General features: G+C 37.9%; 1 protein-coding gene across 1 annotated transcript; it reads right to left on the reverse strand.

Annotated features, from left to right (window-relative positions):
- Positions 1-2903: 2903 nt before the first annotated feature.
- LOC110779652 (uncharacterized) lies at positions 2904-26294 on the reverse strand. Its single transcript, XM_056839626.1, has 5 exons — positions 26206-26294; positions 26012-26119; positions 25526-25918; positions 25347-25409; positions 2904-3026 (listed from the first exon to the last, which is right to left on the reverse strand). The coding sequence occupies exons 1-4, from the start codon at positions 26254-26256 to the stop codon at positions 25383-25385; spliced, it is 579 nt and encodes a 192-aa protein (XP_056695604.1). The 5' UTR covers positions 26257-26294; the 3' UTR covers positions 2904-3026; positions 25347-25382.
- Positions 26295-27087: the final 793 nt, after the last annotated feature.

The raw sequence follows: 27087 nt of genomic DNA on the forward strand, positions 1-27087 counted from the left end.
GGACTCTACAGAATATTCACAGAATAATATCTAATATCTTAACACATCTTAACAAAATGGCTGGAGGATCTACGAATCCTCTATACCTCCATCAGATGGATCTCATATCATCTCCATCTCTAAACTCACAGGAGCTTCAGATTATCGAACATGGCGTCGGTCGATGGAAATGACGCTTCCATGGTGGTTTGAGATGAGAAAGATGATGATGATGATGATGATGATGATGATGATATGAGAAAGATGATGGTGGTTTGAGATGAGAAAGATGATGATGATGGCGCCGGTCGATGGAAATAACGCTTTGATGGTGGTTTGAGATGAGATGATGATGATGAGGAGAAAGATGATGATGGTGGCGTGGTGATAAACAAGCAATTAACTTCACATTTTTGGGTCAATTTTTTTTAATAGTTAATTAGATTTTTAGGGTCTTAATTTTTTAGATAATAGTTAATTAATTTTTTAGGGATTTAATTAAGTGGTAATATTATGATTAGTAGGGAAAGTTGTTGAGTAAGGGTAAAAAAGTAAATTCATGCTAACGGAGACTTAACGGATTGGACGGAAAATGCTCATTAAGGGCATTTTGTGTTATTTATTAAAACCTCGAGGGTATTTGGTGCATTCTGGAAAGTTTAGGGGTATTTGGTGCATTAAAGAAAACCACAGGGGCATTTCATGAAAAATCCGTAAAATAAAAATAAAAATAAAGAATTAGATTGATTCGAATTTAAAGAGCGTTTTGATGGTCAGTTGAAGGAGGAAAGCCGAAGGGGCTTATTTGTAATTGTCTTGCTTTTCCGGTGATATGTAAAAGGAAGTAATAGAGGAAGTTAACCGGAATTTCGTTAAAAGGACCCGATGTTTGCTACGTTCGACTATGGCCCTGTTTGGCAAATAGCGGTTAGCTGTTAGATGTAGCGGATTGTATTAGCAGTTTTGACTAGCTGTTGGTATTAGCTTGTTTGACTAGCTGATTATATTAGCGGGTTATGTAAAAGTGTTTGGTACATAGCTGATATATAATAGTTGTTTGATTTTGTAAAATTACCAATAAGGACATTAACTTATTTAATTATAGAGAATTAGTAATTGCTAAATATATGGATATGTATGGTTAGATTTTTATTGGAATAAAATGTACTAACATGAAAATATTTAAACAACATTTATATAAAATTGAAAATTTGCTAATCCCACTAACAACTTTTACGAAAATAAATCATTAAATGTCTAATTTGCAAAATAGGAATAACTAATAGGAAAAAAAAAATTTACATTACACTCTTCTAAGAAACTCATTTTTTTTTTCATTATTATATTATACATCATCTATTTAAGAAATAAATGTTTAGTTAAATAATATAAAAATAAAAGGTAAGCAAAGTAATAAATTTAAGTATTAAAGTGAATAAAGAAAAGGTAAGCACCGTGTTATAATTTTGTGCATAATTTTTTTTCTTCTAAAATCACTTATTTAATTTCTCTAAAGTCACACTAAAAGCATTTTGTCTAATATATCTAAACTTATTTGAATTTATCTTCACATTAATTTTTTGGCTATAATAAGTCAAAATAAGTTGAGCATTACAAATCATTCATGATTCATCTAACAAGGTTGTTAAACTCAAATAAGATAAGTTTAACAAATATAAGGACGTATTAAGCGGTAATAGAAGGTTCATTGGACGATCAAGGTGTTTAAAAGTTCGAGTCAATCTCAAATATTTTTGACATTTTGTTTTGTTCTATCATTGTTTAGTTTCATCTTCTATGTTGTTACAAGGGTTGTTACCTTCATTGTAATTATTTGATTAAACTATTGCGAATCGGTGAATCCAATGATAAATGTATGGACATGATTGATATGGGTGTAATTTTTGCAACTTGAGGACTGAATTGTCTTTTTATATTACCTAATACAATCCTCTAATTGAAAAAGCCCATTGGAGCTACTTTTTTGAAATTAGACGGTTCTTCCCAATCCTTTATTTCAATCCTCTTACTTCCAAACACCTAGATTAGAGGATTGAATTGGTCAAACCTCTAAATTGGTCAAATCCTCTAATTTTTTTTGCCAATCCTCTAACAACCAAACACCACCTATGTCTTTTTTTTCATAGCTTCTAAATGCAGATAATATTTTCTAAATGCAGAAATGAAAATTACAAAACTGCCCTAATTAATTATATAAAAAAAATATCAAACCCCTTACACTACAAGAAAAAAGGGCTTTCGTGATGATTATTTTGGCCTTTAGTAGCGATATATTCGCTACGAAAACATTCCCCATCAATTAAATATTCAAGGCGGTAGCCACCGTTGCCATAGCCTTTTGTAGCGATTAGCACATTCAATGGGGTAGACCAAAACAATCGATACGAAATACCATGTATAATAGTATCGATTATTGTAGCGATTATAATCGCTATAATTTCCTAATTTCACATACCAAATACATTAGGTTTAGCGGCAAAAGAATCGATGCTATAGGTAGTTATAGTAGCGAATGCAATAGACGCTATTAGATACCTATCGTATCGATTATTATCACTACTGTAGGTTACTTATTGTTGCAAATTTAAGTGATACTATTAATTTCGTAATTGATACATTTGCTAAAATAAGAATCCAAATTAACAGTCTATAGCGGCGATTATAATCGCTACATAATGGATTATACTATAATTTAGTTTTACAATGGCTTGTCAAATGTTGCCGCTATCAAACATATGGACAATTATAATTACATGAGTATAAATTTAAAATCACAAATAATTATAAGATAAAAATAATATTATAAATAAATAACTCATAAAGAGTAAGTCATTAGTCATTACATAGGTGATATATAAATGTCTAATAGTCTTAAAAACTTAACAAATGTTATCTAATAATCTGCAGTTGACAAGATAAATAACCAATTAACTACTACAATGCAACTTCTAATATAGTATAACTCGATAAAGTCATGTGCTTCCCCAAATACATCCAACTTCACCGTTTGCCAAATAAAGAGTTATCTGCAAGTTAAAAGAATGTACGATAATTAATATCACTAGTATGGAAATATTTCTCTACAATTAATACACCGCAACATACCATACAAACAACAAGCCAAAAGATTAAGTGATGAATGCAGTTAAGTGCACTCAGAGCTGGATATCTGGTTCTAAAAATGCAGTTAAGTGATGGTTAAGTGATGAATGCAGTTTCAGCTGGAAATCAGAAATCTGGTTAAATGCAGTCAAGGTAATGCTGTAAACACTTCTAGTAAATTTCTGTTTACTTAAAATGACATAGAATCCTGTCAGCAAATAGAGCATAAAAATTTACCAGTCAATGTAACCATGAAAAACAAAAGGAGATCCGGAAGAAAATAGACTAGAACTAGTTCCACGTCACTCGTCATTCAAAGAATGCAGGTGAAATGCTATTTATATGGAAGCTGGAAGCTGGTGTGTTTAGGTCCTATAATGGAACTTGGGAAAATTAGGTGAGTACAGGTGTAGCAGGAGTGTTTAGGTCCTGTAATGAAACATGGAAGCTGGGTTACCAACTGAAATACAGATTGTAGTTAGTTCTTATGGGTGAGATCAGGTGAAATGCAAAGATTGCAGGTGATTGCAAGTGATTGCAGGTGAAAGATTGCAGGTGAAATGCTAATTATATGGAACCTGGAAGCTGGTGTGTTTAGGTCCTGTAATGGAACTTGGGAAAATTAGGTGAGTGCAGGCGTAGCAGGAGTGTTTAGGTCCTGTAATGAAACATGGAAGCTTGTTTACCAACTGAAATACAGATTGTAGTTAGTTCTTATGGGTGAGATCAGGGTATTCAGTTAGCGAGGGTGGCTACCGGTTCAACTGAGAATGGAAATGGTGTAGGAAGAACTGTCTGTGTTTGTTCTTAGCTTGCAGATTATGTTCAACAGTTCAACCTTGGAAAAATGTGAAGGAAATAATGCCCTTGGTCCAAGTATGCATTCTATGTTAAGTCTAATAAATGCGGTTCAGTATTAATTAACAAGTTAATAATTCAATGAGATCAAGTGAGCTGAAAGCCTAGCTAGAGGCCGCTTCAGTTCAAGTGGAATTAATAATATTAATCCACAGCTTACTCTTGACTGAACCCGTAGGGTCACACAAATAGTACGTAAACGGATCAAGTATTTAATGGCATTAGATACTCCATCTATGGATATTCGGAATCGACGGATCTTGTTTTCAGTGGGAGCTGAGATCGTCACAGGCAAGAAATGAATACTCCAGAAACGATGATATTGCCGGAAACGGAAATATGGATCGTATCGGAAATATAAATATTATCCAAGTCGTAGATGTTGCCGGAAACGGAAACATGGTACGTATCGGAAAATATTATCGGAAATGGAAATATTACCAGAATCGGAAATATTGCCGGAAACGGAAATATTGTCAGAATCGGAAATATTATCGGAATCGGAAAATAATTCCGGAAACGGAAATATTAAATATTTGTTCGAAACGGAAATTGATTCCGGAATCGGAAATATTAAATATTGTTCGTATCGGAAATGAATTCCGGAACCGGGAATTTAATCGGAAGCGTATCGTACGAATTAGCATCGGACAAGGCCTGCCGGACGAAGGCCCAGCACGAAGTCGGGCCATCGCCCAGCAAGCCAAACGCGCGCCCAGCCAAAGGCAGCGCCCAGGCCCACCGCAAGGCAGGCCCAGCGCGCGCCTAAGGCCATGGGCCTCGCTGCGTGGGCTGCTGCTCGCACGCACGCATGGGAGGCCCTCGTGGCTGCCGTGTGTGTGTGTGAGTTTGTGTTCATGCACGATTCCTAAAACTATTAGAATTAGTATATGATTAAATTCCTATTCCTAAAAGGATAAATTAATTAATTAGAGTTCTTATAGGATTCTAAGTTTAATTAATTCGTATCCTACTAGGATTCCAATTCCCTTTCCATAACTCTATAAATACGTGCCTAGGGTCACATATTTTCAGAGATGATTCAAGTATTCAAAGTGAGTTTTGAGAGAAAAATTCAGCCATATTTCTTACCTAAGAGTGCCGAAAATTCTAGTACCTTAAGGGCGATTCTAGTTGGTCAATCTTAAGGCGGATCCGGACGTGCTGTGGACTATCTACGGAGGGACGACACTTGGAGTCCTAAAGACTTGTTCTTGTTCGGTTCGGGCGCAGCTAGGGAAGGCACGCAACAAAGAGTATGCATCTAAACTATGCTATATGATTATGTGTAAATAATATGTATTCCTGGCTTAATGGTTGTTTCCGCATGATTTATGTATTGTCATATGTATCATAACCTAACAGTGGTATCACGAGCCCCTTATTATTTTCATAATCTAAATTGCATGAACATGGTTAAATATTACAAATTTGCAAGAATTAAAAGGGGTGATTAATTTTCGTAATTGTTAATTAATTGCAAATTGCGTTTATTTAATTATACGTACGCAGTTTTTCGGCAGTTTCTTCGTTACTCATCCAAATCGAGTGATTTTTGTGTCAATTCCGCATGTAAAAGGCATTCTAAAATTTTCACAAAAATAGTTTTTTTCTGCCGAACCCAGAATTCTCAAATTCGAAGCCTAACTATGACTTTTCGAAGGTTTTAGTTTTTCGAATGCAAAATTTTGTAAATTTAAGATGTTAAATTAAATATTTGCGATTCTTGTTGATAAATCTTGAATTTTTGATTGACCTACTGTATATGTTTAACAAGTTTGAATGCCTAGCCTTGTTAATTATGCAATCTAATTTGTAATTATGATTAATTTGTTGAAAATTAGAATAATATAGAATTAATTTGATTTTCATAATTAATTATAATTTAATTAGAAACCTATGATTAAAAACCACCATAAAAATTGTAAATTTATGATAAATTTTAAATTTTTATGACCTAGACTTGAATCCAAGACAATCGAAAATCAATTGAATAATAAATTTTCGATTTTTCGCCCTAAAATTATGAAATTAATATTATTTATTAATTTGTCATTAATTTTAAATATAAATTTTAAATTTTTATGCGATTCGTTCATATAACTTGCACGCACAAAGCAATGGACGCTTCGTGTTACCCTTAAGGGGTGTTGTATAGTGCGGGCATGCGACGACGAGCAAGGGAGCTCGTCGCCCGTGCGGCACGAATGCAATGAGCAAGGCATGGTGCACGAGCACAAGGCAGCAGCCCTGCCTTATGTCGTGGGCCACGAGCTATGGACGAATGGGCATGGGTGAAAGGCGAGCCATGGCAGTCGCGTGTGGGCAGCTAGCGAGCTGCGCCACGACGCGCACTGCCTCGCGCAAGAGCGCGCAGCCTCGCGCGCAGCGAGCGCAAGCTCGCGTGCCACGAGCGCTGCGCCCAGCGTTGATCGCGCGCAAAGCGAGCAATGGCTCGCGCGCACAGCGAGCGATGTCGCGCGCACAGCGAGCAATGGCTCGCGCGCACAGCGAGCGATGTCGCGCGCACAGCGAGCGATGTCGCGCGCACAGCGAGCGATGGAGCGCGCGCAGCGAGCACCAAAGCGTGCGATGGCTTGCGATGGTAGATGCAGCAGCTATGCGACGAGCGCATGGGCTGCGCGCACATGGCCAGCGATGGCTGTGTGCGTGCGGCCCATGGGCGTGCGATGCGTAGGGTGTTTGCGTTACGATTAGATCGTTTTGAATGTTTAATTTGAAATTTTTCAGTTTACGTAATTTTAATTAATTTTAAAATTAATAATTTAAATTATTTTCTAGGATTTTAATTTTGAATATTTTAATTATAATAAATTTTATTTATTCTAATTATTTTACTAAAATTAAAATCATGAATTAATTTAAATATGACTGAAATTAAATTAAACTTTTTGGATTCAATTATAAATTTATATGAGCTTTAAATTTTAATTAAATTTGTATGTTTCCGGTTAGACTTGAAATACATTTTTATGTTTAAAATTAGTAAAGCATATGAATTTATTGGTTTAAGTGGGAGCCCTTTTAGTCATAAAACTCTTGATTAGGTCTACAAATCCTTAAGGTTAAAACAACTTGATTAGAATTAATAAGGACTGAATAATTGGTAGATTATTAGAGCCCTTGATTAATTGCTGCAAATGTTTACGTGATGCATAATGTGTTTTACTAACCAGCTATGTGGGCCATTCATGATAATGAATGGGTGAATGGTATATATTGTATATGTACTGTTTTGCAGGTTATGAAGTGACTAGTATGGCCCAAATAGGATAGAAAATATGGTCTGCGTACCATTAATTTGAATGTAATTGGTCTAAAGTACCAAAGTTATTTTTCAATTCAAATATGGTCTGCGTACCATCAAATAGTTGTAATTAGTTATAGCTTATCCTATTTGAAGAAAATGGTGCCTCCCACGGAGATTTTCAAGACGGACTTTGAAGTCAAAGCTTCAAGATGAAGTCGGGCCATACTAGATCACATTTATCTTATGCATGCTTTAGTTATTTATTGCTTTAAATATGTCTTAATTATGCATGAGATTGTGGCTTGATTATGTTGCATGATTAAGGATTTTAGTTCACTTAAAATCTAACCAACATAGTAAGAGCCTTAAGTTCCAAACTTAAAAATTGAGTTAAAAGGTGCCATGCCAAAATATACACTTGTTTGGATATCCTTTACATCAATCTAGTAATAGTTTTCGCTCAGCGAGGTGTTACTTATTGGTCCTAAAGGGGCAAGGTACACAAATAATTGTGAGTACATGTTAGTTTTGGTGAAACTCAACGATATAAGTAAGGAGTCCTTTTATGTCGTGGCAAAATCGATAGGTTTACCTAATAAGTTCTTAGACGTACCTATCAACCAAGAATAGTTTCTAGACTATTAGCAAAAGGCTTTTGCTTACCTAAGATGTTCTAGGATTAAGTCGACAAACTGTGCTTAGTTATTCAATGATTTTAGGATCTTGGAATCATTTTATTCACACCTGCCGGAACACATAACTTGAATAAAATGCTTAATAAACATTGAATTATGCATGTATGCTAGAATTTAAGTTTATTAAGAGAAACTGTGAATGGTTATTTATTTGTTTATTCTTTTCAATTGTAGTTTTTAATATGGCAAACAACAATTCATTCAACATTCGATCAATTCTCGAAAAGGAGAAGTTGAACGGGAAAAATTTCCTTGACTGGCAAAGGAACTTGCAAATAGTTCTTATGCAGGAAGAAAAGGAGTATGTCCTAGATGAGGCGATGCCCGAAGCTGCAGGCGACGGGGTCACTCAGGCAGCCCTCAATCGTTGGATTGATGCCAACAAGGTTGTGAAATGTCTAATGCTCGCCACCATGAGTGCGGATCTGCAGAAAACGTTCATCAACTCAGATGCTTTCACAATCATCAGTGAGTTGAAGAACATGTTCCAAGATCTGGCTCGAGTCGAAAGATTCGAGACTCATAGGCAAATTCTTGAGACCAAGCTTAAGAAAGGCGAGCCTGTAAGTCCACATGTTCTCAAAATGATTGGACTCATTGAGAATATGAGTCGGCTGGATCAGCAATTTTCTCAGGAAATGGCTATAGACACCATCCTCCATTCTCTTCATAGCGGGTATGATCAGTTCAAACTGAACTACAGTATGAATAGTCTGGAAAAAAACGCTCACTGAGCTTCACGGTATGCTGAAGACCGCTGAAAAGACGCTCAAAAGTGATAAGCAGGATGTGCTTATGGTGCGTGGGGGCAAGTTCAAGAAATCTGGAAAGAAGAGGAATGCTAAGAAAGGTGGCGACAAGGCCAGCCCAACTAAGAAAACTGGCGCCAAATCTGTAAAGAGGAAGGTCAGTCAACCCACTTCTGAATCCGAATGCTTCTACTGCAAGAAGAAGGGGCATTGGAAGAGAGATTGCTTGAAGCTAAAGGAAGATCAGAAGAACGGAACAGTCGTTCCATCTTCAGGTATTTTCGTTATAGACTGTATACTTGCTAATTCAACTTCTTGGGTATTAGATACAGGTTGTGGCTCACACTTATGTTCCAATCCACAGGGACTAAGAAGATGTAGAAAGTTAAGCAAGGGTGAAGTCGACCTACGAGTGGGAAATGGAGCACGGATTGCTGCATTAGCTGTAGGAACTTACTATTTGTCGTTGCCCTCCAGGCTAGTTTTGGAACTGGAAGATTGTTTCCATGTTCCAAGTCTTACTAAAAACATCATTTCAGTTTCTTGCTTAGATGCTAAGGGATTTTCCTTTTTAATAAAAGACAATAGTTGTTCGTTTTATTTTAAAGAGATGTTTTATGGATCTGCTAGATTAGTCAATGGACTTTATTTATTAGATCACGACAAACAAGTATATAACATAAATACCAAAAAGGCCAAAAAGGATGATTCAGATCTCACCTATCTGTGGCATTGTCGATTAGGCCATATAAACTTGAAACGCTTAGAAAGACTTCAAAAGGAAGGAATTCTAGAACCATTTGACTTAGAGGATTATGGTAAATGCGAATCATGTTTACTTGGCAAAATAACAAAGCAACCTTTCTCTAAAGTTGGAGAAAGAGCAAATGAACTATTGGGTTTAATCCATACAGATGTATGTGGACCAATGAGTACAAATGCTAGAGGTGGTTTCAGCTACTTTATCACTTTCACTGATGACTTCAGTAGGTATGGTTATGTCTACCTAATGAAGCATAAGTCTGAATCCTTTGACAAATTCAAGGAATTTCAGAGTGAAGTAGAGAATCAATTAGGCAAGAAGATTAAGGAACTGCGGTCTGATAGAGGCGGTGAATATCTGAGCTATGAATTTGATGACCATCTGAAAGAATGTGGAATTCTATCAGAATTGACTCCTCCTGGAACACCACAATGGAACGGTGTGTCGGAACGGAGGAACAGAACCTTGCTAGACATAGTCAGGTCAATGATGGGTCAGGCCGAACTTCCATTAGAATTTTGGGGACATGCACTAAATACAGCTGCACTCACTATAAATAGAGCTCCGTCTAAAGCTGTCGAAAAGACTCCATACGAATTATGGTTTGGAAAGCCTCCAAATGTGTCTTTTCTTAAGATTTGGGGATGTGAAGTATACGTCAAACGATTAATTTCAGACAAACTTCATCCAAAATCTGACAAATGTATCCTTGTGGGCTATCCAAAGGAAACAAAGGGGTATTACTTCTACAATACATCTGAGAACAAGGTGTTTGTTGCTCGAGATGGTGTCTTTTTGGAGAAAGATCACATTTCCAAAATGACAAGTGGGAGAAAAGTAGACCTCGAAGAAATTCGAGTCGAACAACAAACTCTAGAGAATGCTCAAGATGACATTCAGGATGAAACTCAGAGATCTTTAGAAGAATCTGGTGAGAATCATGGTCAATCTAGAAATGTTACCCCGCGTAGATCGCAAAGATATAGATCTCAACCGGAAAGGTACTTAGGTATTTTGACGAACGAGAGCTATGACGTTCTATTACTTGAAAGTGATGAACCTGCGACTTACAAACAAGCTATGACGAGCCCTAGCTCCAAGCAATGGCAAGAAGCCATGCAATCTGAATTAGACTCCATGTCTGAAAACCAAGTATGGGATTTGGTCGATTTGCCAGATGGCTACCAAGCCATTGGAAGCAAATGGGTTTTCAAACTGAAAAAGGACAAGGATGGGAAACTTGAAGTTTTCAAAGCTAGATTGGTTGCAAAAGGTTACAGGCAAGTCCACGGTGTGGACTACGATGAAACCTTTTCACCAGTTGCAATGCTAAAATCTATTCGGATAATGTTAGCAATCGCTGCATATTACGATTACGAAATATGGCAGATGGATGTCAAAACTGCTTTCTTAAAGGGCGTTTTAACAGAAACTGTGTTTATGACACAGCCTGAAGGTTTTGAGGATCCAAAGAATGCTAAAAAGGTATGCAAGCTAAAGAAATCAATCTACGGATTGAAGCAGGCATCCAGGAGCTGGAACATACGTTTTGATGAAGCAGTCAAGGACTTTGGTTTCATCAAGAACGCGGACGAATCTTGTGTATACAAGAAGGTCAGTGGGAGCAAAATTGCTTTCCTAGTATTATATGTCGACGACATATTACTTATCGGAAATGACATTCTTATGTTGAACTCTGTCAAGATTTGGCTTGGGAAATGTTTTTCGATGAAAGATCTAGGAGAAGCACAGTACATATTGGGCATCAAGATTTACAGAGATAGATCTAAAAAGATGATTGGACTTAGTCAAAGCACTTATATCAATAAGGTGCTTGATAGGTTCAAGATGGCGGACTCCAAGCGAGGCTACCTACCCATGTCTCATGGAATAACTCTAAGCAAGACTCAGTGCCCAAAAACACTTGATGAGCGTAGACGAATGAATGGGATTCCATATGCATCATTGATTGGTTCAATAATGTATGCTATGATATGTACACGCCCGGATGTTGCGTACGCACTCAGTGCTACGAGCAGATACCAGTCAGACCCAGGAGAGGCGCATTGGACTGCTGCCAAGAACATTCTGAAGTACCTGAAAAGGCACAAAGATGACTTCCTGGTCTATGGTGGAGATGATGAATTAATTGTTAAAGGCTATACGGACGCAAGTTTCCAAACCGACAAAGATGATTTCAGATCACAGTCTGGGTTTGTCTTCTGCCTCAACGGAGGAGCAGTAAGCTGGAAAAGTGCTAAGCAAAGCACCATTGCGGATTCTACAACTGAAGCGGAGTACATTGCTGCACATGTAGCAGCAAAGGAAGCTATATGGCTAAGGAAGTTCATAGGTGAACTTGGTGTAGTCCCCTCCATTAAAGGACCAATAGCCCTGTATTGTGACAATACGGAGCTATTGCACAGGCAAAAGAGCCTAGACACCACCAGAGAGTCAAGCATGTACTTCGTAGATTTCACCTTCTACGAGAGTTCGTTGAAAGAAAAGAAGTCGAGATAAGCAAAATTGGAACTGATGACAACATATCAGATCCATTAACTAAACCTCTGCCGCAGGCGAAGCACAACTCGCACACTGCAGCTATGGGAATCAAGCATATTGGAGAATGGCTTTGATGTCTCTGTTTAATGTTTTGAAGTTTTAGCGTTTAAATCTTTGTAAAACATTATTGGTTAATCATTCACAATAAATGAAAAGAATTCATTTTTCCATTTAATTTGTGGTTTATTAAATGATGAGTCCCTTCAATTTGACGATATATTCAAGATAGACTGTCAGGACCAGTCCTGTGACTAAGAAATGTCTATCAAGTGAACTTGAATGTCAAAGGTTGAAAATGGTCCCTAGTCGGAGTTTTCTATAAAATTGGACGCATAGAAAACGTTAGACGATTAGAATGCAAGATGACTAGTAGTTCTGTTTCTTGAACTATGTGGACATGGCAATGTCATAATCATTTGCATAGATACTTACTTTGGGAAGACTAGTATCGGACAAGACCTATGAAACTTTACTGTAAGAGATGAAAATCTGTCATAAGTAAATTTCATTAAATTATTAGACACTAAATCCTCAATACCTTAGTGATTTGAGATTACTTGTTTGAGAACTGGTTACTTTGACGTTGACCAACCGTCGCACCGTAAAAGGAGGCTATAAAGGCAACGCTCAGGTAATCACCTATCAAACGAAGTCTAATCTCAAGATCGCAAGATTGGGATTGTCCTCCCATAAATCGGGTTGAGATGCTTAAAAGTTATACAAGGCCACTCGGAGAGCTAGAAACTGTGAAATGCATGGCCGTGCTCGGATGAATCATAGGCTATGATTATCTGTTTATTTGATCAGTTGAACTCTGAAACCGAGAAACACCTCTGGACATAATAAGGATGACAACTCTTACCTTATGTTCAAGAGCAAGCATCGAGCGACAAAGGAATTAGGTAATGCACACTTGTCCCTAAGGACAAGTGGGAGACTGAAGGAAATAATGCCCTTGGTCCAAGTATGCATATAATATTAAGTCTAATAAATGCGGTTCAGTATTAAATAACAAGTTAATAATTCAGTGAGATCAAGTGGGCTGAATGCCTAGCTAGAGGCCGCTTCAGTTCAAGTGGAATTAATGACATTAATCCACAGCTTACTCTTGACTGAACCCGTAGGGTCACACAAATAGTACGTAAACGGATCAAGTATTTAATGGCATTAAATACTCCATCTATGGATATTCGGAATCGACGGATCTTGGTTTCAGTGGGAGCTGAGATCATCACAAGCAAGAAATGAATACTCCAGAAACGATGATATTGCCGGAAACGGAAATATGGATCGTATCGGAAATATAAATATTATCCAAGTCGTAGATGTTGCCGGAAACGGAAACATGGTACGTATCGGAAAATATTATCGGAAATGGAAATATTACCAGAATCGGAAATATTGCCGGAAACGGAAACATTGTCAGAATCGGAAATATTATCGAAATCGGAAAATAATTCCGGAAACGGAAATATTAAATATTTGTTCGAAACGGAAATTGATTCCGGAATCGGAAATATTAAATATTGTTCGTATCGGAAATGAATTCCGGAACCGGGAATTTAATCGGAAGCGTATCGTACGAATTAGCATCGGACGAGGCCTGCCGGACGAAGGCCCAGCACGAAGTCGGGCCATCGCCCAGCAAGCCAAACGCGCGCCCAGGCCCACCGCAAGGCAGGCCCAGCGCGCGCCTAAGGCCATGGGCCTCGCTGCGTGGGCTGCTGCTCGCACGCACGCATGGGCGGCCCTCATGGCTGCCGTGTGTGTGTGTGAGTTTGTGTTCATGCACGATTCCTAAAACTATTAGAATTAGTATATGATTAAATTCCTATTCCTAAAAGGATAAATTAATTAATTAGAGTTCTTATAGGATTCTAAGTTTAATTAATTCGTATCCTACTAGGATTCCAATTCCCTTTCCATAACTCTATAAATACGTGCCTAGGGTCACATATTTTCAGAGATGATTCAAGTATTCAAAGTGAGTTTTGAGAGAAAAATTCAGCCATATATATTTCTTACCTAAGAGTGCCGAAAATTCTAGTACCTTAAGGGCGATTCTAGTTGGTCAATCTTAAGGCGGATCCGGACGTGCTGTGGACTATCTACGGAGGGACGACACTTGGAGTCCTAAAGACTTGTTCTTGTTCGGTTCGGGCGCAGCTAGGGAAGGCACGCAACAAAGAGTATGCATCTAAACTATGCTATATGATTATGTGTAAATAATATGTATTCCTGGCTTAATGGTTGTTTCCGCATGATTTATGTATTGTCATATGTATCATAACCTAACAAAATGTCTGTATTTTGTTCTACTTACTTAAAGCCCAAGTCCCAAACAACCTATCAAATACGTATTGGAAGAACTGAAAGAATAAAAACAATGTGTAACTCAAAACCCTTCATGATAGTTGTGTTCATTAAATTTAGTGTTTCCACTTTTATTACTCTGTATTTCTAATCTGTACTTGACACCTTCTTACCCATTTTTCTATCATCTTGGACGATTGCTGTTCATAGTGGTGCCTGATAGGTTATGATTCATATGACAAAACATAAATCATGCGGAAAAACCATAAAGCCAGGAAAGCATATTATTTACACATAATCATTTATCATAGTTTAGATGCATACACTTTGTTGCGTGCCCTCCCTAGCTGCGCCCGAACCGAACAAGAACAAGTCTTTAGGACTCCAAGTGTCTTCCCTCCGTAGATAGTCCACAGCACGTCCGGATCCGCCTTAAGCTTGACCAACTAGAATCGCCCTTAAGGTTGCTTAGGAATTTCGGCTAATATGGTGCAAGTGTATGGCTGATTTTTTCTTCAAAATCTTACCTTTAGAATACTTCAATTGTCTCTATAAATTATGACCCTAGGCACCTATTTATAGAGGTATGGAAAAGGAACTGGAATCCTACTAGGATACGAATTAATTAAACTAGAATCCTAGTAGAACTCTGATTAATTAATTTATCCTTTTAGGATTAGGAATTTAATCATATATCGAAACCTAATAGCTTTAGGATTCGTATAGCACACAAACACACACACGCACGCACAACAGCCCACGAGGGGCGCCATGCGCGCGCGCAGCCCGCGAGCTCGCAGCGCACTGCCACGAGGCCCACACGCTGCCGCAGCCTTGGCGCGCGCTGGGCCTGCCTTGCGGTGGGCCTGGCGCAGCCTTGGCTGGTGCGTTGTGGCGCTCTGGCTTGCTGGGCGATGGCCCGGCTTCGTGTTGGGCCTTCGTCTGGCAGGCCTCGTCCGATGCTAATTCGTACGATACGCTTCCGATTAATTTCCCGATTCTGGAATTAATTTCCGATACGAACAATATTTACGATTCAGACAATATGTTCGTTTCCGGCAATATTTCCGATTCCGACAATATTTCCATTTCCATCAATATTTTCCGATACATACCATGTTTCCGTTTCCGGCAACATCTACGACTTGGATAATATTTATATTTCTGATACGATCCATATTTCCGTTTCCGGCAATATCATCGTTTCCGAAGTATATTTCTTGCTTGTGATGATCTCAGCTCCCACTGAAACCAAGATCCGTCGATTCCGAATATCCATAGATGGAGTATTTAATGCCATTAAATACTTGATCCATTTACGTACTATTTGTGTGACCCTACGGGTTCAGTCAAGAGTAAGCTGTGGATTAATGTCATTAATTCCACTTGAACTGAAGCGGCCTCTAGCTAGGCATTCAGCCCACTTGATCTCACTGAATTATTAACTTGTTATTTAATACTGAACCGCATTTATTAGACTTAATATTATATGCATACTTGGACCAAGGGCATTATTTCCTTCAGTCTCCCACTTGTCCTTAGGGACAAGTGTGCATTACCTAATTCCTTTGTCGCTCGATGCTTGCTCTTGAACATAAGGTAAGAGTTGTCATCCTTATTATGTCCAGAGGTGTTTCTCGGTTTCAGAGTTCAACTGATCAAATAAACAGATAATCATAGCCTATGATTCATCCGAGCACGGCCATGCATTTCACAGTTTCTAGCTCTCCGAGTGGCCTTGTATAACTTTTAAGCATCTCAACCCGATTTATGGGAGGACAATCCCAATCTTGCGATCTTGAGATTAGACTTCGTTTGATAGGTGATTACCTGAGCGTTGCCTTTATAGCCTCCTTTTACGGTGCGACGGTTGGTCAACGTCAAAGTAACCAGTTCTCAAACAAGTAATCTCAAATCACTCAGGTATTGAGGATTTAGTGTCTAATAATTTTAATGAAATTTACTTATGACAGATTTTCATCTCTTAGAGTAAAGTTTCATAGGTCTGTCCGATACTAGTCTTCCCAAAGTAAGTATCAATGCAAATGATTATGACATTGCCATGTCCACATAATTCAAGAAACAGAACTACAGGTCATCTTGCATTCTAGTCGTCTAACGTTTTCTATGCGTCCAATTTTATAGAAAACTCCGACCAGGGACCATTTTCAACCTTGGACATTCAAGTTCACTTGATAGACATTTCTTAGTCACGGGACTGGTCCTGACAGTCTATATTGAATATATCGTCAAATTGAAGGGACTCATCATTTAATAAACCACAAATTAAATGGAAAAATGAATTCTATTCATTTATTGTGAATGATTAACCAATACTGTTTTACAAAGAATTAAACTCTAAAACTTTAAAACATTAAATAAGGACATCAAAGCCATTCTCCAATATGCTTGATTCCCATAGCTGCAGTGTGCGAGTTGTGCTTCGCCTGCGGGAGAGGTTTAGTCAATGGATCTGATATGTTGTCATCAGTTCCAATCTTGCTTATCTCGACTTCTTTTCTTTCAACGAACTCTCATAGAAGGTGAAATCTACGAAGTACATGCTTGACTCTTTGGTGGTGTCTAGGCTCCTTTGCCTGTGCAATAGATCCGTTATTATCACAATACAGGGCTATTGGTCCTTTAATGGAGGGGACTACACCAAGTTCACCTATGAACTTCCTTAGCCATATAGCTTCCTTTGCTGCTTCATGTGCAACAATGTACTCCGCTTCAGTTGTAGAATCAGCAATGGTGCTTTGCTTAGCACTTTTCCAGCTTACTGCACCTCCGTTGAGGCAGAAGACAAACCCAGACTGTGATCTGAAATCATCTTTGTCGGTTTGTAAACTTGCGTCCGTATAGCCTTTAACAATTAATTCATCATCTCCACCATAGACCAGGAAGTCATCTTTGTGCCTTTTCAGGTACTTCAGAATATTCTTGGCAGCAGTCCAATGTGCCTCTCCTGGGTCTGAATGGTATCTGCTCGTAGCACTGAGTGCGTACGCAACATCCGTGCGTGTACATATCATAGCATACATTATTGAACCAATCAATGATGCATATGGAATCCCATTCATTCGTCTACGCTCATCAAGTGTTTTTGGGCACTGAGTCTTTCTTAGAGTCATTCCATGAGACATGGGTAGGTAGCCTCGCTTGGAGTCTGCCATCTTGAACCTATCAAGTACTTTATTGATATAAGTGCTTTGACTAAGTCCAATCATCTTTTTAGATCTATCTCTGTAAATCTTGATGGCCCAATATGTACTGTGCTTCTCCTAGATCCTTCATCGAAAAACATTTCCCAAGCCAAATCTTGACAGAGTTTAACATAGGAATGTCATTTCCGATAAGTAATATGTCATCAGCATATAATACTAGGAAAGCAATTTTGCTCCCACTGACCTTCTTGTATACACAAGATTCGTCTGCGTTCTTGGTGAAACCAAAGTCACTGACTGCTTCATCAAAACGTATATTCCAGCTCCTTGATGCCTACTTCAATCCGTAGATTGATTTCTTTAGCTTGCATACCTTTTTAGCATTCTTTGGATCCTCAAAACCTTCAGGCTGTGTCATAAACACAGTTTCTGTTAAAACGCCGTTTAAGAAAGCGGTTTTGACATCCATCTGCCATATTTCGTAATCGTAATATGCAGCGATTGCTAACATTATCCGAATAGACTTTAGCATTGAAACTGGTGAAAAGGTTTCATCGTAATCCACACCGTGGACTTGCCTGTAACCTTTTGCAACCAATCTAGCTTTGAAAACTTCAAGTTTCCCATCCTTGTCCTTTTTCAGTTTGAAAACCCATTTGCTTCCAATGGCTTGGTAGCCATCTGGCAAATCGACCAAATCCCATACTTGGTTTTCTGACATGGAGTCTAATTCAGATTGCATGGCTTCTTGCCATTGCTTGGAGCTAGGGCTCGTCATAGCTTGTTTGTAAGTCGCAAGTTCATCACTTTCATGTAATAGAACGTCATAGCTCTCGTTCGTCAAAATACCTAAGTACCTTTCCGGTTGAGATCTATATCTCTGCGATCTACACGGGGTTACATCTCTAGATTGACCATGATTCTCACCAGATACTTCTAAAGATCTCTGAGTTTCATCCTGAATGTCATCTTGAGCATTCTCTTGAGTTTGTTGTTCGACTCGAATTTCTTCGAGGTCTAGTTTTCTCCCACTTGTCATTTTGGAAATGTGATTCTTCTCCAAAAAGACACCATCTCGAGCAACAAACACCTTGTTCTCAGATGTATTGTAGAAGTAATACCCCTTTGTTTCCTTTGGATAGCCCACAAGGATACATTTGTCAGATTTCGAATGAAGTTTGTCTGAAATTAATCGTTTGACGTATACTTCACATCCCCAAACCTTAAGAAAAGACACTTATGGAGGCTTTCCAAACCATAACTCATATGGAGTCTTTTCGACAGCTTTAGACGGAGCTCTATTTATAGTGAGTGCAGCTGTATTTAGTGCATGTCCCCAAAATTCTAATGGAAGTTCGGCCTGACCCTTCATTGACCTAACCATGTCTAGCAAGGTTCTGTTCCTCCGTTCCGACACACCGTTCCATTGTGGTGTTCCAAGAGGAGTCAATTCTGATAGAATTCCACATTCTTTCAGATGGTCATCAAATTCATAGCTCATATATTCACCGCCTCTATCAGACCGCAGTGCTTTAATCTTCTTGCCTAATTGATTCTCTACTTCACTCTGAAATTCCTTGAATTTGTCAAAGGATTCAGACTTATGCTTCATTAGGTAGACATAACCATATCTACTGAAGTCATCAGTGAAAGTGATAAAGTAGCTGAAACCACCCCTAGAATTTGTAGTCATTGGTCCACATACATCTGTATGGATTAAACCCAATAGTTCAGTTACTCTTTCTCCAACTTTAGAGAAAGGTTGCTTTGTCATTTTGCCAAGTAAACATGATTCGCACTTACCATAATCCTTTAAGTCAAATGGTTCTAGAATTCCTTCTTTTTGAAGTCTTTCCATGCGTTTCAAGTTAATATGGCCTAATCGACAATGCCACAGATAGGTGAGATCTGAATCATCCTTTTTGGCCTTTTTGGTATTTTTGTTATAAACTTGTTTGTCGTGATCTAATAAATAAAGTCCATTGACTAATCTAGCAGATCCATAAAACATCTCTTTAAAATAAAGCGAACAACTATTGTCTTTTATTAAAAAGGAAAATCCCTTATCATCTAAGCAAGAAACTGAAATGATGTTTTTAGTAAGACTTGGAACATGGAAACACTCTTCCAGTTCCAAAACTAGCCCAGAGGGCAACGACAAATAATAAGTTCCTACAGCTAATGCAGCAATCCGTGCTCCATTTCCCACTCGTAGGTCGACTTCACCCTTGCTTAACTTTCTACTTCTTCTTAGTCCCTGTGAATTGGAACATAAGTGTGAGCCACAACCTGTATCTAATACCCAAGAAGTTGAATTAGCAAGTATACAATCTATAACGAAAATACCTGAAGATGGAACGACTGTTCCGTTCTTCTGATCTTCCTTTAGCTTCAAGCAATCTCTCTTCCAATGCCCCTTCTTCTTGCAGTAGAAGCATTCGGATTCAGAAGTGGGTTGACTGACCTTCCTCTTTTCAGACTTGGTGCCAGTTTGCTTAGTTGGGCTGGCCTTGTTGCCACCTTTCTTAGCATTCCTCTTCTTTCCAGATTTCTTGAACTTGCCCCCACGCACCATAAGCACATCCTGCTTATCACTTTTGAGCGTCTTTTCAGCGGTCTTCAGCATACCGTGAAGCTCAGTGAGCGTTTTGTCCAGACTATTCATACTGTAGTTCAGTTTGAACTGATCATACCCGTTATGAAGAGAATGGAGGATGGTGTCTACAGCCATTTCCTGAGAAAATTGCTGATCCAGCCGACTCATATTCTCAATGAGTCCAATCATTTTGAGAACATGTGGACTTACGGGCTCGCCTTTCTTAAGCTTGGTCTTAAGAATTTGCCTATGAGTCTCGAATCTTTCGACTCGAGCCAGATCTTGGAACATGTTCTTCAACTCACTGATGATTGTGAAAGCATCTGAGTTGATGAACGTTTTCTGCAGATCTGCACTCATGGTGGCGAGCATTAGACATTTCACATCCTTGTTGGCATTAATCCAACGATTGAGGGCTGCCTGAGTGACCCCGTCGCCTGCGCCTTCGGGCATCGCCTCTTCCAGGACATACTCCTTTTCTTCCTGCATAAGAACTATTTGCAAGTTCCTTTGCCAGTCAAGGAAGTTTTTCTCGCTCAACTTCTCCTTTTCGAGAATTGATCGAATGTTGAATGAATTGTTGTTTGCCATAATTAAAACTACAATTGAAAAGAATAAACAAATAAATAACCATTCACAGTTTCTCTTAATAAACTTAAATTCTAGCATACATGCATAATTCAATGTTCATTAAGCATTTTATTCAAGTTATGTGTTCCGGCAGGTGTGAATAAAATGATTCCAAGATCCTAAAATCCATTGAAGAATTAAGCACATTATGTATTTAGACTCAATTCTAAAATCTTTTAGGTAAGCAAAAACCTTTCGCTAATAGTCTAGAAACTACTCTTAGTTTATAGGTACGTCTAAGAACTTATTAGGTAAACCTATCGATTTTGCCACGACATAAAAGGACTCCTTACTTATATCGTTGAGTTTCACCAAAACTAACATGTACTCACAATTATTTGTGTACCTTACCCCTTTAGTATCGAAAATTAACACCTCGCTATGGCGGAAAACTATTACTAAGATCGATGTAAAGGATATCCAAGTAAGTGTTATTTTGGCATGACACCTTTTGACTCAATTTTTAAGTTTGGAACTTAAGGCTCTTACTATGTTGGTTAGATTTTAAGTGAACTAAAATCCTTAATCATGCAACATAATCAAGCCTTGATCTCATGCATATTTAAGACATATTTAATAGCAATAAATAACTTAAAGCATGCTTAAGATAAATGTGATCTAGTATGGCCCGACTTCATCTTGAAGCTTCAACTTCAAAGTCCGTCTCGAAAATGGAAACTTCGTCTTGAATTTCACCGTGGGAGGCGCCATTTTCTCCAAATAGGATAAACTATAATTAAAACTAATTACAACTATTTGATGGTACGCAGACCATATTTAAATTGAAAAACAAATTTGGTGCTTTAGACCAATTACATTCAAATTAATGGTACGCAGACCATATTTTCTATCCTATTTGGGCCATACTAGTCACTTCATAACCTGCAAAGCAGTACATATACAATATATACCATTCATCCATTCATTATCATGAATGGCCCACATAATTGGTTAGTTAAAACACATTGTATGCATCATATAAACATTTGCAGCAATTAATCAAGGGCACCAATAATCTACCAATTATTCAGTCCTTATTAATTCTAATCAAGTTGTTTAACCTTAAAGGATTTGTAGACCTAATCAAAAGTCTATGACTAAAAAGGGCTCCCACTTAAACCAATAAATTAATATGCTTTACTAATTTTAAACATAAAAATGTATTTCTAGTCTAACCGGAAACATACAAATTTAATTAAAATTTAAAGCTCATATAAATTTATAATTGAATCCACTGATTTAATTTATTTTCAATCGAATTTAAATTAATTCAAGGTTTTTAATTTTAGTAAAATAATTAGAATAAATAAAATTTATAATAATTATAATATTCAAAATTAAAATCCAAGAAAACAATTTAAATTATTAATTTTAAAATTAATTAAAATTACATGAACTGAAAATCTCAAATTAAAATTTAAAACCCGACAATCGTAACATGACGAGCACTTGGGCTTGCGCCCAAGCCCCGTCGATTGCTCGGCCTGTCGCTGGCCCATGGCACATCGTAGCAGCAGCCATGCGCAAACGCAACAAGCCAAGCCACGCTTGGGCGCAGCCTGCCTGCCCATAGCATCGCAACAGCTACGATGGTGCTCGCTCGCTGCATTCGTACCGCATGGGCGACAAGCTCCCTTGCTCGTCGTCGCATGCCCGCACTATACAACACCCCTTAAGGGTAACACGTAGCGTCCATTGCTTTGTGCGTGCAAGTTTTATGAGCGAATTGCATAAAAATTTAAAATTTTTAATTCAAAATTAATGACAAATTAATAAAACATATTAATTTCATAATTTTAGGGTGAAAAATCAAAATTTATTAATCAATTAATTTCCGATTAATCATGGATTCATATTAGATCATAAAATTTAACACAAATTAACAATTTTTATGGTGGTTTTTAATCATAGGTATCTAATTAAATTATTAATTAATTATGAAAATCAAATCAATTCTAAATTATTCGAATTTCAACAAATTAATCATAATTACAAATTAGATTGCATAATTAACAAGGCTAGGCATTCAAACTTGTTAAACATATACAGTAGGTCAATAAAAAATTCAAGATTTATCAATAAGAATCGCAAATATTTAATTTAACATCTTAAATTTACAAACTTTTGCGTTCGAAAAACTAAAACCTCCGAAAAGTCATAGTTAGGCTTCGAATTTGGGAATTCTGGGTTCGGCCGAAAATAATTATTTTTGTCAAAATTTTAGAATGTCTTTTACATGCGGAATTGACACAAAAAGCACGCGATTTGGATGAGTAACGAAGAAACTGCCGAAAAACTGCGTACATATAATTAAATAAACGCAATTTGCAATTAATTAACAATTACGAAAATTAATCACCCCTTTTAAATCCTTGCAAATTTGTAATATTTAACCATGTTTATGCAATTTAGATTATGAAAATAATAAGAGGCTCTGATACCACTGATAGGTTATGATTCATATGACAAAACATAAATCATGCGGAAAAACCATAAAGCCAGGAAAGCATATTATTTACACATAATCATTTAGCATAGTTTAGATGCATACACTTTGTTGCGTGCCCTCCCTAGCTGCGCCGGAACCGAACAAGAACAAGTCTTTAGGACTCCAAGTGTCGTCCCTCCGTAGATAGTCCACAGCACGTCCGGATCCGCCTTAAGCTTGACCAACTAGAATCGCCCTTAAGGTTGCTTAGGAATTTCGGCTAATATGGTGCAAGTGTATGGCTGATTTTTTTTTCAAAATCTTACCTTTAGAATACTTCAATTGTCTCTATAAATTATGACCCTAGGCACCTATTTATAGAGGTATGGAAAAGGAACTGGAATCCTACTAGGGTACGAATTAATTAAACTAGAATCCTAGTAGAACTCTGATTAATTAATTTATCCTTTTAGGATTAGGAATTTAATCATATATCAAAACCTAATAGCTTTAGGATCCGTAGAGCACACAAACACACACACGCACGCACAACATCCCACGAAGGGCACCATGCGCGCGCGCGCAGCCCGCGAGCTCGATGCCCACTGCCACGAGGCCCACACGCTGCCGCAGCCTTGACGCGCGCTGGGCCTGCCTTGCGGTGGGCCTGGCGCAACCTTGGCTGGTGCGTTGTGGCGCGCTGGCTTGCTGGGCGATGGCCCGGCTTCGTGATGGGCCTTCGTCTGGCAGGCCTCGTCCGATGCTAATTCGTACGATACGCTTCCGATTAATTTCCCGATTCCGGAATTCATTTTCGATACGAACAATATTTACGATTCAGACAATATTTCCGTTTCCGGCAATATTTCCGATTCCGGCAATATTTCCATTCCCATCAATATTTTCCGATACGTACCATGTTTCCGTTTCCGGCAACATCTACGACTTGGATAATATTTATATTTCCGATACGATCCATATTTCCGTTTCCGGCAATATCATCGTTTCCGGAGTATTCATTTCTTGCTTGTGATGATCTCAGCTCCCACTGAAACCAAGATCCGTCGATTCCGAATATCCATAGATGGAGTATTTAATGCCATTAAATACTTGATCCATTTACGTACTATTTGTGTGACCCTACGGGTTCAGTCAAGAGTAAGCTGTGGATTAATGTCATTAATTCCACTTGAACTGAAGCGGCCTCTAGCTAGGCATTCAGCTCACTTGATCTCACTGAATTATTAACTTGTTAATTAATACTGAACCGCATTTATTAGACTTAATATTATATGCATACTTGGACCAAGGGCATTATTTCCTTCAGTGCCATATTCTGAAGGAAAACTACAAAATGAAATTGTGTCCTAGAGAAGTCGAGAAACTAGCACTTCATAATGCTGGTTTCCTTGCACAAAAGCGTCTTGCTAGTGGCCTCAGGCTCAATTACACTGAAGCAGTGGCCGTCATTGCAACTTAGGTGATTAACTCTTACTGCCTCTTTTTACATCCATTATATTCATCCTTTGATTCCTTATTGTTTCAGCATCCTCAGCAATTGGGTGTTAATACTAGTTTTCTGCTAGTGTTTATTATAGTAGGGTCAACTTTATTCAAAACTCGTTTAAGAACTGTTGAGTATTAGTTCATCTATTCACTGTGTTCTTTTAAACTCCGCACCCCATATAACACCTCGATTTTGATGGGATTTGGGGCTCTCAGTTGATACCTAATTCTCTTAGTCAAGGCGCTGGGATCTGACTTGCACCCTTTTTAGTCCCCCACTCCCTCTGCTCCAGTTTCTATTAACAGCACCAAAGATTTATTATCTAGTAGTGAGTCAACTGATTTTGGTAGGTGGATCAAAATGAAAAGGTTAATGTGCTGTAATTGTTCTGTCTTATAGATTTTAAGATGTGTTCGTGTTGGGAACAAGAGTGTGGCTGAACTGATGGACATTAGGAAGCAGCTTCTTGGAAGGTAATTTGTACTGTAGTTTTTTCTGTCATTTTTAGCAAATTTATCTTCCTGAAAAAAGTATTTACTGTTAGATATGGTCCGGGTCTCCAACTCTCCAGGATTAACCTTCTGAATCTAAGATTTTGGAAGTATAGAATGCTGATTAAGATGCCTAGGGGTTTGTTTTATCCTATTAGTACTGTCCTTAAACAACCAACAACAAATATTTAGAGCAGAAGTAAACAATTCTTACCGTCCTTATGCGTTGCTACCTAAGCTTTGCATTTCATTACCCCCATGTCAAAGTGCCATCATCCTATAAGATTTGACAACACCTTATAGTTATTATAGAAATGGATTACAAATTGCCAATGCCAAATTTGAATAATGGAAAACATGAAGTATATGATATTGAAAATGCCAACTACTTACTTGTTCACTCATGTCAGTCTCCTCTGCGTTTGATGCCTTTTCTATCAGAAATTCAATTAGCTTTGAGAGTTTCTTCTCCAGACCAGCTTGTCTCTCAAGTACATTCTTCATGGCTTGGTTATGGCTTTCTTGTATCACCTTTATCCTCTCCTCTACTAGATTCTCAACTTGCTCGTTGGAGACATCATCAATTGATAAAGTATGACTTGATTGGTTTATTGTTGTTTTGTCCCGTACACTGGAAGGCAAAACTCCAAATCCCACTCCACGCACTTTTCCACACCTTTCCGGCTTGTTAATAACTTGATCAAAAACATCACCTTGCCAAGCAATTCGTCCTTTAGACTGTTCAACTCCACCAGGAAGTTCAGCTAGTTTTTCTTTCATCAGGTCCTATACAAAAAACAATAAATTTGCATTAACAAAAAAAAATACCACTTATATATCAAAATCGTAGAACAAACTTCAAGTAGGTCACCAACTTACAACTGCTCGAGCTGATTCTTCATCAATTTTCTTTTTGTCCTTCGTCTTTCTATCCTTATGAGTGTCAATAAAAACTTGTGCCCGAGAAGGCTCCACGCCTTCAAAAGTCTTAAAATACAATAGAATATAGTAAGAAAATTATTGAATCACTTATATTCTTTACAAAAATAAGATTACAAAGAAAAACATAGAACCTTTTCTGCTCTCCTACGAGCAAAGCTCTTCCTTCCAGCACAATGAGGCATTTTTTGTTCCTTTTGGTTTTTCCTATTTTGATTTGCACGCCTCTAACAAATGCCAAATCATACAAACAAGTGGACAAGCAAGAATTGTGATTAGTATGCTAATCAGTTTAGTAAGCAGAAATTTTGTTGGTTATATATAAGCTACCTATGCGATAACAAAATAAGCACTTTGTATTGTATATGTGTTACAAAGTGGGACCACACCAGATGTTAATGTAATGAACTCAGAAACTTCATGTGTTCTTTCTATCCTGTAGTCCTGTATATGTTAGTGTTCTTTAGTTATTCCTTACAAGTTTGTGCTTGAGTACAAAATTGATACCTTTTTACATCTATGACAGATTGTTAAACGACTTTTGATCCTGAGTTGGTGGTATTCAATGCTTGGAACCAACATCCTGGATGGAGATCGACTGGCTGTCTAAGGGTAAGGTAAAACATCTTATTGATAGATTATGTTCGTTCCTGTTCTTGACTCGTACTTTTACAATAACTAACTAATTTCCCCTGTTTTAGCACCTTGCTTCTTATGTTACTAAGATTCTTAAAAAAGGAATGTACTGACTCCACCTTCACAACTGCATCTCATACTACTATAGCCTCCCAGGAAACATCTTAAGATTAGACTTTTAGAGTTCAGTATCAGTTTCTCATGAAAAAAGTTGTCAGCTCAGCAACTGGATCTTATCATAGATACAGAGACTTATCTGTGAAAAGAAGTCGCTGACTGAACAGATGAAAGCATTGACTAAAGAAAGAGATATTCTTTTTCTAAGGGAGAATACATAATGCGACAACCCAGCGGAGGGGGTGGCGGGAAAGTTGCTTGAG

Source organism: Spinacia oleracea, chromosome 3 (genome assembly GCF_020520425.1).
Source record: "Spinacia oleracea cultivar Varoflay chromosome 3, BTI_SOV_V1, whole genome shotgun sequence".
Lineage (NCBI taxonomy): Eukaryota > Viridiplantae > Streptophyta > Magnoliopsida > Caryophyllales > Amaranthaceae > Spinacia > Spinacia oleracea.